This window comes from Diadema antillarum, unplaced genomic scaffold, assembly GCF_040938485.1.
Source record: "Diadema antillarum isolate AM-2024a unplaced genomic scaffold, OU_Dant_1.0 seq00001203_RagTag, whole genome shotgun sequence".
In the NCBI taxonomy this organism is placed as follows: domain Eukaryota; kingdom Metazoa; phylum Echinodermata; class Echinoidea; order Diadematoida; family Diadematidae; genus Diadema; species Diadema antillarum.
In genome coordinates this window covers 108,411-120,000 of record NW_027271996.1, presented here as the reverse complement: position 1 = coordinate 120,000, position 11,590 = coordinate 108,411, and the positions used below count along the sequence as shown (strand labels likewise).

The 11,590-nt window shown below is 37.7% G+C and overlaps 1 protein-coding gene across 1 annotated transcript in view; it reads right to left on the bottom strand.

Annotated features, from left to right (window-relative positions):
* The window catches only part of LOC139744681 (PPP2R1A-PPP2R2A-interacting phosphatase regulator 1-like), a 22,320-nt gene extending 10,730 nt beyond the window's left edge, over positions 1 to 11,590 (bottom strand). The window contains exons 1-4 of the mRNA XM_071655105.1: positions 11,488 to 11,590; positions 7,195 to 7,833; positions 6,608 to 6,692; positions 4,866 to 4,957 (exon numbers count right to left, since the gene is read on the bottom strand). Coding sequence (XP_071511206.1) covers positions 4,866 to 4,957; positions 6,608 to 6,692; positions 7,195 to 7,544 — 527 coding nt within the window. The 5' untranslated portion in view covers positions 7,545 to 7,833; positions 11,488 to 11,590. The remainder of the gene's footprint in view (positions 1 to 4,865; positions 4,958 to 6,607; positions 6,693 to 7,194; positions 7,834 to 11,487) is intronic.

Below are 11,590 nucleotides of genomic sequence, written 5' to 3'. Positions count from 1 at the left end.
TGCTTACATGAACATGTATCATTGTTGTATGTACATGTATGTGTGTACGTATGCACACACCGTGTGTTTTATGCATTAATATGGCGGTGTATATGAAATTGTTGCACAGCAGTATGTGTATTGTCGTGAAGAAAGCCACTAGTGCATTATCATGACTGAATGAGGGATGAATGCAGCGGTGGCGATTACTGAACGTTGCCTGCACGGCTACAAAGCAGAAAAACACGCTGAATTATCGGCTCGGCTATGGCTCCACTGGGTTTTTGACTGCTATAGACAGGTTAAAATCTACCGCGGGAAACAAAATTTGTGGCCGCTGGCCGCGTTAGACAGGTGACCGCTATACACAGGGTCTTTAACAGGGCTTTTCTCTCGGGGGTATTTTTCAGTGGCCGCTATAGACAAGTGGTCGCTATAGACAGGTGACCGCTACAGTTTGACTGTAGCTTCATATCTGCTTTGAATACAAAAACAGTTTTGTGCGACAGGTTGAGGTAGCTATACTAGTCTGTCACTTCTCATTCATATGTGGAAAGTACACAGTTGGAGCTTACAGTAAGCGATGAACATCGAAAATTTTCAGGCGTTGAAGAAAAATGCCATAAAATCTGTCATAGCTGAAGAAAATGAGATCTAGCAGCCCTGATGCATTGCCATTTTCTGGCGTCAACACTATCAGACACTTTAGATTATTAGTCTCATCATGGCTACGTATCGATCAATTCAAATTAGTGCCTTTATCAATGTCTCACACATTGAAGTCAACACATTTCTTTATGGTGGAAAAAAAAAATGGTCTCATTCTATAGAATACCCAACCTTTTCAGAAGAATATTCACTGCCCTGGTCAGACGTTTTTGCAAGCTGAACATTTTTTCTTCACTTATTAGTTTTATCAATATTTCAAAATCTGGTGTCCGTTCCTTCTTGAAAACTCATTCCGCAAAGGACTTTATAACATACTGCAAATATGCATTCTTCCTCATTTCTTCTTCCTCATGTTGAATTACAGTAAGTGAACATTTGTGGTCAAGTCAACTGGAAATGTGTAAAGGCATGACATCACCAACTCATTTACATAATTTGATATTTGGTTACCTCTATTATCACAATGCAGGAAATACAACACATGAAACTTTAGAATTCCGTAATTTTTCTACATTTCATTTTTATGGTTACCACCAATATCATAAATTCATGAAATCATACAACACATTTAAACTACAGAATTTCATGTCTACCGGTATTTCTATTCAAAATCAAATCTCGATAGAACTTTAACAAATCTCATTCTTTTTTTCCCCTTTTTTTTTCTAAATATAGTGGGGCAGTGCACATTTGCACTTTGAATTCTATGCCTTCAGATGTTGGAAACGGATAAACTTTTCCATACCTGTCCATGCAGGGTTTGAGTATTTAAGAATAAACGCCTCAGTTCGGTGTGAAAGCATGAAAAAAAGAAGACTGAAAAGATCAGCATGACCCTTGACCCAGATTTCTGTTGTTGTTGCTTTCAATCTCTTTTATCATTTATACAGACACATGTGCATTCATTTTACACTTCCTTATCTGAGTCACGTGGACTAGAAAGTTTAACATTTGATTACATGTAAATGTTGCTGCAAAATAGCACGAAAGACCGTGACAAAATTGAAATTAGAGGAATAAGAAACTTGAAAATGGGGGAAATAGAGTCCCCTCCCCCATCTCCAAGATAAATGTACAAGCACAAAATGTTCAAGGTACAGTTTGTAACTTTAAAAATGTATAGTAAATTACATGACAAAATCTTAGAAGTTTGATCAATATAAGACATACATAAATTAAGAAAGCCACTGAATCATTCATTTTCACATGTTTGTTTCTTTGGTTTTTTTTTACTAATCAGTGATATTGGACACAACCACTCATGCACATTTCTAGAAGCAATGCTGCCATCACCGCAAACTCTGCTATTGATTTGTAGTATTGTAAGCAAAATATAATCATAATCATATTCTTCTGAAATGCTTTAAATTGTTCTTGGCAGAAGATTCACAGGCAGAGCAAGTTCAAAAGATATAATCAATAATAATCATTGATTCTTCTTTCATGTTATAAGATTGCTTTCGGTAAATGACTCAAGGACACAGCTTGTTCACAAAATATAATGGAAGGAAACATACCCAAAAGAAAAAAAAATGCCTACAATGAAATGAAAAGCAGCAAACCAGTATGAAAGCAAAATCAGACAAATAATAAAATTTCAAGCTATTTGTGATGGCATCCGCTTCCTCTGATCTTGGAATTTTTTTTTTTTTTTTTTTTTTTTTGAAAAACAAAATGTCCTTGATGTGTCAAGCAGCGAGTCATGGCAGAAATATCCATCTTTAAATACAAAGAAGTGAAATTAGAGACATTTTCTGTGTATGTGTGTGTCTGCGTTTAAATGATGAATGGGGATTTAAACTGTAAGCCTGTCTTTAATCATGGCAGCTACTCTGGGCTGAGTAGTCAACATCATGGTATCTGATCTGCTGACATTCTAATGGTCAAAATATTTTCAATTCTTGCCTTTTGCAGATAAGGTATGGTTGAGCTGTTGTTTTTGTTTAACTGATTTCAGGGAGAGTGACTCTCTCTTTGGGGCACACTAAATCGGGAACATTTGTAAACAAGCGATCAATTTCATAAGAAAGAACGTCCAAAAGCATGGTAAGGCCATTAAATCTCTGAACAAACACGAGGACAGCAAGATATCAACCAATTAATAGCAGTCGAAGTCATCCCCCCCCCCCACACTATCCATAAGCAATCTTGTTTGCCTTGTTCAAATAGAGTCAATGAAGTTGTATCATAGGCCTAATATGATATTAGGTGAAATTTAGGCCTTACAATATCCTTCTTGAAATATTAACCCATTGAGGACAAGCTGATTTTGCTACAACACGCATTTCCCATGGACACCTGCTCGAGTATACTCGGAACTCGTCTTCAACAGGTTAATTTGCCACACCTGTCTTAATATTGCTTGCAAAGAGGACTTGCACTGTAAATGCAAAATGCTTTGCAGAATTAAAATATTTGTTAAAAAGAAGAAAACATGCACTGACTAGAAATGTCGCTATGGCAACTGGTATGCCTCCGCCATATATATAATTCTCCTAATAGGTCTATAGTACATGTGGACAATGTGTGATTACATTTTCACAAAACTGGCAAAATACTGAAATGACATGTTTGTCACAAATGTGTTGAATGTTCACCTTCCTTGACCTAGGTTTAATTGGATGAATAGGAGAGCATGTATTTGGGGATTTAAGGACTTTAACTTGACTTTGACCCTTTCATAAGTTTATGCATTGAGTAATTTTCAAGGTATGGAGAAAAAGTGCAATTTCTGTATTGAATAGTAAATTGTTACCATTCATCTGGCCTTTGACCCTAAAATTCATTTATAAGAGAAGCACTGTCAGGCAGAATATGCATAAATATGTACTAAGTTTCAAGATAACTTGAACCACTTCCAAGATATGGGGGAAGAAGTAAGTTCAGCACTTTCACTTGGTTTTTGACCTTTTGACCTTTGACCTTTTTGGCAAAAAAAAAAAAAGCTTCCCAGATAATTTCTATTTGGTTATACATGCATACACCAAGTAACAAAAAAAAAAATAATAATGGTGGCAGTGCATAAATATGAGGGAAATAGTAACATTTTGAAGTGTTGCCCTTGACCTTTGACCCCTGACCTTTGACCCCATGAACCCCAAATTCCCTATATAATCACTGCCAGTCAGTACATGCATACATACTACTGTATGTTCCATGAAGATACCTTGAACAAATTCCAAGATGCGGAGAAAAAAGTGAAATTTTAACATTTTTACTTGACCTTTTGACCTTTGACCTTTGATCTCATGACCCCGAACTTTCACCAGAGAATCTTAATTGGGTAATACATGTATACACTAAGTTTCAAGAAAATATCTTCAGGCATTGCATACATATCTATGGGGGAAATAGTGAAATTTTAAGGATTTGACCTTGACCTTTTGACCTTTGACCTTGAGCATGTGCACCCAAAAGTTGAAAGGCACAACTTCACCCCCTAATACACATACATGGCAAGTTTCATTAAGATACCTCAAAAGGTTTTTTAGTTACGCTGTCCACAAAATTCATTACGGACGGACGGACAACCCGAATAATGCCTCCGCCACCACTTCGTGGAGGAGGCATAAAAATGTGAAATACATACACCATTGTACATGCATGTGAAATGCTTTGCACAGTTGAAATTTTTGTAAATATTGAACTCGACTGACCCAACATGAAAATGATGACAAACTAATATTTATGGGAGATACTGTACATGTATCAAAGCATATTCACTAATATTTTCACTTGCACAAACACAAACAGGCATTTTAAGTCACTGAAATTGGTTCTGCCAGAACAATAATTCACACAAGTTTCCACTTTTAAGGTATGTGTTATGTTATATGTATGTTTGTATATCACGTACGTGTGTGCATGTGCACACCTTTTACAGGCAACTCCCGTTAACAAAGTCCAGGGGACTGGTAGTTTTATAATATATTGAAATTCATATTGAAATTTTGTTATAGCCGAACAATAAGGTACATAAAGATATACCGATAATAATCTTGGGACCCGAATTTCTACTTTGGTGTAGCCAGATTTTTTGTTATGACCATGTTTGTTACAGGAGCACACTGTACAATGATATGTTTGTATGCATCATGTGTGTATGTACTGTAATCATGTGTGTATGTACTGTAATCATGTGCGTATGTCTGTATCTGTCTGTATGATTGTATACATGTATGCTTGTATCTGTCTGTATGTCTGTCTGTCTGTCTCACCTCTCATGTTCTGCCTCTTTGCTCATGATGTCGAGCGTCTCTTCCTGTTTGATCTGACTCACTCTGGACGGGATTCTGACCGGCATTGAAACCTGGAGAGACAGAAATACCAAGAAGCCCCCACTTCAATCACAGTGGTCTCATGGTCGAAACGACTCACTCATCATTATACAGTGGATTCAACTGTCACTCTACCACAACTAAGGTACCTAAAAAATTCTGTCCATAGCTCTTTTCTTATCCTTTGCGGCACACTATGCCACTGTGTATGTCATTAGCCCGGAATAGGAAACAACATTTTGCAGAGACTCCAACCCCAAGCACCTTCTGATCTGGAGATTCTCCCGCCTGAAACCCCCAACAAACGGGAGACCCAAGTTTATGTGTGCGAAGCGTGAAGTTCCTAGGGTTATAGATGCTCTCTGGTGCTATCTAAGGCTTATTTTTGCAACATATGATAGCAATAAGTAAGAAATCCTTTCCAACTGGAGACATTGAGCCAGGGCGGGAGAAATTAAATCTCAAACGGGAGAACGGGAGATTTTGCAAAAATGGGTTTTCGGCGGGAGATCTCCCGTCGAAAACGGGAGAGTTGGAGTCTCTGATTTTGTATTTGATTATATCACTTTAACGATTCTAATGTACAGAGCCAACATAAACAAACCATTAATGCGGGTATGGTCACACAAATATGGCCTTAATGCAGATTGCCAGCAACTCACATCTAGAGCTCATTTGCCAAGTCAAGTCTCAGCATCATTATGTATCACTGTAAAAATGAGAAATTCAATGTATCCTTTTTTTCTTTTTTTTTAAAGAATTTGCAAAGCATGACGATGCCTTGGTGTAAGGTTTTACAGTAAAATAATGCTGTCTTCTGGAAAAATGCCACGAAAGCAAAGAACCCAAGGCTACAACTTCTACAGTCAAACTTAGTTTACACTGCCAAATCATTGCTTGTAAATTGCTTGAAACTGTATCAAATTGTACAATATCTTTTAAACATACCAAATACAGTATATACTGCAAAATGTAATGCATCACATAGGATCTGGATATTCCAGTTCTACTCTATGTCCCCCAAAAATTACAATCGGACTTTCTGCAACAATAACATTAAAAATCGTGAATCAATCAGAACGCAATTTCAAGGTGTGAAACTACAGTAGAACTTGTTACCGTCATCGTACAGAAAACCCCATCTGATTTGCTTCAGTGGTCACAGAGAAATGGTGATCTTTGCAGAGCATGTCAGGTATCCCTTCCCTCCTGTTTTCTTTTTTTTAATTCTTTTTTTTTTCTCTTTTTCATGAAGATAATCATGAACGAATGTATACATATTTACATATTTGAATTCATTTTTTAGTCGTTTGTCAGTTTTAAGCAAAATATTTTCATTCATATGGATGCCAAGAGCATCCAAGTGCTAAACTTGGAAAAACTGACCCATGACATGCTTTACAACATTTGATCCACATTTCTCTGTGACCATGTAACCAATTGAATGGGGTCTTCTGCAAGATGTAAGAAGTCATAGTTTCATATCCTGAAATGGCATTCATATTTTTCAATCATTTTGAACATTATCAATGTGGAAATCTGATTGCAATCTTTTTTTTTTCTTCTTCTTCTTTTTTTTTTTTTTTTTTTTTTTTGGGGGGGGGGACATGCTGTATTTGATTGGAAGAGCAAACAAGCATGATCAGAGTGTATGTCATGAATGCACAAACGGGGTAACTTACTGGTTTGGTCCCATCACTGGTTTGGGCACTCATCCGCCGAACACGAGGCTTTTCTCTGATGGGCTGGAACACAGGGGAGTCATCGCTGTATAGAAACATTTTTAAGGAGAGTAATGTGTTTACCATGGGATTGCTTAACACTTTTTAAGATTTTGCTTTAAAAATAAAATCAGAATGCATTTTATGATTTTGCATCAAAAATAGAATTAGAATGTGCTGATCCGCAGAAAACAAAAATGGCAAAAGACGATGCTGGTAGACAAACACAGCAGGACAAGTGTTAAAGTATCTTGTTTTCCACTTGTCGCGTCATTCTGCGTTCGTTTGGAGTATTTCTCTTATAAAACAATTTTCTGTCAAGAAATGATAATTAATTTTTAAAAAAGACTCAGTGGTGATGTCAACTCTTAGCTGACTTTCTGAATTACAGAACTGCATTCTTTCTTCATGCAGCATCATTCTACTTCAAGAGATGACCTTCCAACCACATTGTGAAAATACACACACAAAAAAGGTCTGTATTGACAAAATTTGTTCTGATAGTGATCCCATCAAAAGCCACAGGGAAGACTATAAAAGTTACTCACGTCATGTTGGGGCCATTGAACATGGGGGCGCTGTTGGACCGGCGCAAGGTGCCCTCCTCGCGGGTACTGATGGGACCGGGGGTCGCTGGGCGACTGATGTCCATGCGGTTCTCGTCGGGAGAGTCCGAGCCACTGTTCACTGCACTGTGCGCGGCCATCTCCTCATCAGGCCATTCAGGGTTGAGGTCAAAACCAACTCCCGCTGACCACTCCAGTTCAAAGGATGACCGGTTGAGCTCCACGCCGTACGTAAAAAAAAAAAAAGAGTCCTCCCTTTCGTACAATGTCGTTCCCTTCTTTATCACGGAATAAGTCGGATATTGCTGCGCATTATGATTCTTACAAATCATAAAAGGGAATGCACAAAGTATCCCATCGATCTTTCTCTTTTTCTTCTCTATCTTCCGTTTCCACCAATTCCTTGTATAACCTCAATGTGTGAGTTCCATTGCACGGGTATTCGCTGAACGATGCCTAGGTAACCACCCCTCAGTTGAGGAGTCCTGATTGAGACTCATCTTTCAAAGCCTCCATTGGATTATACAGCATTTGAGGCGGGCTTCTCTGATGTGCGAGTCACAAGCAAGACGAACTAATCATAGAATTGCTGGGCCATACCATGGGTCCTCGTCATCACTGCTGCTCGAAAAGAGAGAGCAAAATCACACATTCACAGAAAATCAATTCTCACAAAGTCTCATAACAGCTTAGTCTTGTTTGCAACTATAGAAACTACAAGCGGAGCAAGCAGAGGTTTATTACGTGAGACTAGTCAAGCTACTAGTGAAAGTCGAGACCCAGCAAAGAGGTTTGTTGCAAGTCTGTCGAAAGTTTTAACAAGTAATACATCTTTGAATTTCTTAATTTTAGCACCAGCTCTTGCTACCAAAAATTGCAACCTAGCGGAGTCCTGTCCAAAGAAGCTAAATGCACAGTACTCAGTTTGCACAGACAGCTGTTGGGCAAATCGATCAATTTGAATGGTCAAAGTGACAGCATTAATTATTCAGTATAGAGGGATTTGTGAGAGTAAGGCTCTCTCCTGGTCATAATAATAATTATAATCACAGATCTCAGAAGGCCCTTGTGCTGATGTGCTCAAAGTCAACTCTTCAGCACCTTGCTCACAACTGTCAGAGCTACCAACAGTGTAAGAGCCTTCGAAAGAGGCTAGCAATTGAAACTACAACATTCATAAAATTTGATCACATTTATCAGACATCACAAAGAATTTTTAGTTAACAGTTACTTGACATCCTATGTACAATTTGTATTTCATCAAAACCAACTCTATTTTGATAAGATATTTCAAAGAAAGCTAGGAAAACTATGAATACTCAATAGACAAAACTACAATTTATACATCATCAGACAAGTATCAAGAAAGTTTATGACGTAATAAATTGCCGAAATATTTAACATCTCTTTGGCATAGCCATCTTGATAAATGTGACTGTGACATCACAAATAAGATAAATCCTCCCTTGTATTTTACAATGAATATCACTGATTTCATAACTTTCTTTTCACTAGATAATTAAAGGAGTCCTCCGGATGATTTTCAGACTTTTAAATTTGAACAACTATAAATTAGTTATGAGTACACAGTTTCAGAATTCATAGTGATTAGGATGAGGAATAAGAATATTTTCAAACTGTAATGAACAAGGTTGATGACATGGCAGCCTTACCATAAGAATGCATGAGTTGGGGCTCACAAAAGCAGAGCAAAAGAAGAAGGCATGCATATATTCTAAACAGGTAAACATGTTAAGTACAGTGTAAGTGGTATTGTCATTAAATTCTGTACACTGCTACATTTCTGAAATATGTGAGGCTCCTATGTCATCACATTGTTCGGTGTACTTTGTTTAAGATTTTTCAGAGTACCGGTATAGTTTTTCTGCTCAAGGACCACAATAAATTCTACAAATCTATACACGATGCATCACACATTCCCCCAGGGTACCACATTGTGTAGCGCCACCTCACATACACTCGAGGACAGGCGCTGAGAAATGCATGCACTGTGTGTGCGTGTACATAGTCATTCCCATGCCACTGCATGTTATACTATGCATTCATGGTCACACCAGAATAAATTCCTACTTTTTAGCAACCCAGGTTACAACCTTTAAAAAAAATATAATAATTCAACAAAATGGATGATTTCTATTTGGTACCCCAGGGTACCATTTATGTCATCACATGGAGCTGTCTATAATACTAGATGACGTAAAATTATGAAAATCATCTGGAATGCCCCTTTAATTGATGACTTAATGTGACTCGGTCAAGAGGAACCCGGGAGAGCTACACTGAATTGACGGCCAGCGCATGCACACACATCACATGCACACAAATTTCAAAATTTCAAATCCATTGACCGGATCAGATGTCTGTGTACGCATGTGTTGGCCATCAATTCAGTTTATTGTAGCTCTCCCAGGTTCCTCTCGACCGAGTCACATCAAGTCATTAATTCAAACAGAAAGGGACTATTGGCAGAACCAAACGTTGCCTGAAGCCTGTCGTCAATACTTCAACTTCACTGGTAAGTCTTCAAATTGAAGAAATTTTTCGATTTTAAGTTGATATTTATCCGCGATACTGCCCTGTCATGATCCTGAATGCTACAGTGCGCAGCCCCATTACGCTATGCGTATGGGGCTGCTGGTCGCAGTTAGGACTCTCGTTGCTGGTCTTCTTTGAATAACTGTTGTATTGGTACATTGTATGTATTAAAGGACAAGTTCACCGTCATAAACATAAAGATTGAGAGAATGCAACAATATTAGTAGAACACATCAGTGCAAGTTTGAGGAAAATTGGACAATCGATGCAAAAATTATGAATTTTTAAAATTTTTGTGTTGGAACCGCTGGATGAGGAGACTACTACAACTTGTGAGTCATATGCGTACAACAGTATTTAAAGAAAATGTAAAGAAAATTCAACATATTTTCACTTTTTTCGCATAATGAAAGAGCACTTGACTTGCCTCTTTCTAAAGGCAGGGGGAATAATATTACCCATAACATTTGTCGGTAACAAGTCGGACGAATGTGTACTTTTTTCAAAAGATGAAATTTTGTGAAATTCTCTTTATATTTTCCTCATATTGTTGTACGCATGTGACATATAAGTTATTCACACACTGCAGTAGTCTTCTCATCCAGCGGTTACTGCACAAAAACTTCAAAAATTCATAACTTTTGAACGGATTGTCCGATTTTCCTAAAACTTTCAATGATGTGTTCTACTGATATTGCTACATTCTCTCAATCCTTATGTTTATGAAGGTGAACTTGTCCTTTAAAGTACACCCGAGGTAGCGGTTCTATTAAAGTGGCATGCAAGTACATACAAGACACATGATGAAGTTACAAAGTTGAACAGAACAATTTCTAGTTACTGAGAACACAAACACGAGTCTCTAATCAAAGTAATTTGACTATCGCTGTGTTAGCCTCATTGTTTTTGTCTGGATGTGTTTCTAAGAATATAATCTATCTTTATTTTTCACATCTAAATCTCTCGAGCTCTCCCAGCTGTAATGCAATTGAAAACATAGTTTCCTACAAACATGATTACAGGTGATACTGTAATGTAAACATGCAGTGCAAGTCTTGCGTGGTGTATGCAACAATTATGAACCTGAGAGAAAGGGGGCTCTCCCAATTGTGAGCATATATGCAGCATTTTCCAGGGCTTGAATTTTATGTGACCATTGAAACTCAGACACTCCTTATTTACGAGGACAATACAATTGTTTTATTTGAAAAGCTGCCTGTCATTGGCAAAATGACAAACACTGCAATCCAGCTGCTTCTTTCACAGACAAGTGAAGCACTGTTTCTGTGACTGTGGTAGTTTTTACTTCTCTCTTCTAAATATCTAAAATCTAATTTAGACAGCTCGACAGTCGAACAGATCCTAGAACCTACACTGTACACTACAGAGTACCAAACACTGCGAAACAGACGCCATTACCTTGTGAAATTCAGGCTTAAACGTGAGCTTAAGGGAAAAACACGTCATTTATAGAGCAAAGTATTCTCTTATTGGATCATAATGCAAGCACATACAGTGCCATGTTTATTTATAGTAGACCGGTCTATCGAATATCTACTCACTGATTCCAAAAGATACACTAACACCAATGCTAGTATATGGGACCGGCTCAATAAACCAACAATCGATGAAAATAAAAATCAAGCCATATACACTAAAAATATGCTGATAAATACGTACAAATGGCAATAATCATAAGATTTTGATACAAATTCTCACATTAGAGGGATGAAAGAGAATCCATATTCTCCGTCTGCGTCTTAATCCCGTGCAGACACAGCGAGTAAGTTCCCTTCCCAGTCCAGTCACTGGCAGGTTTGTT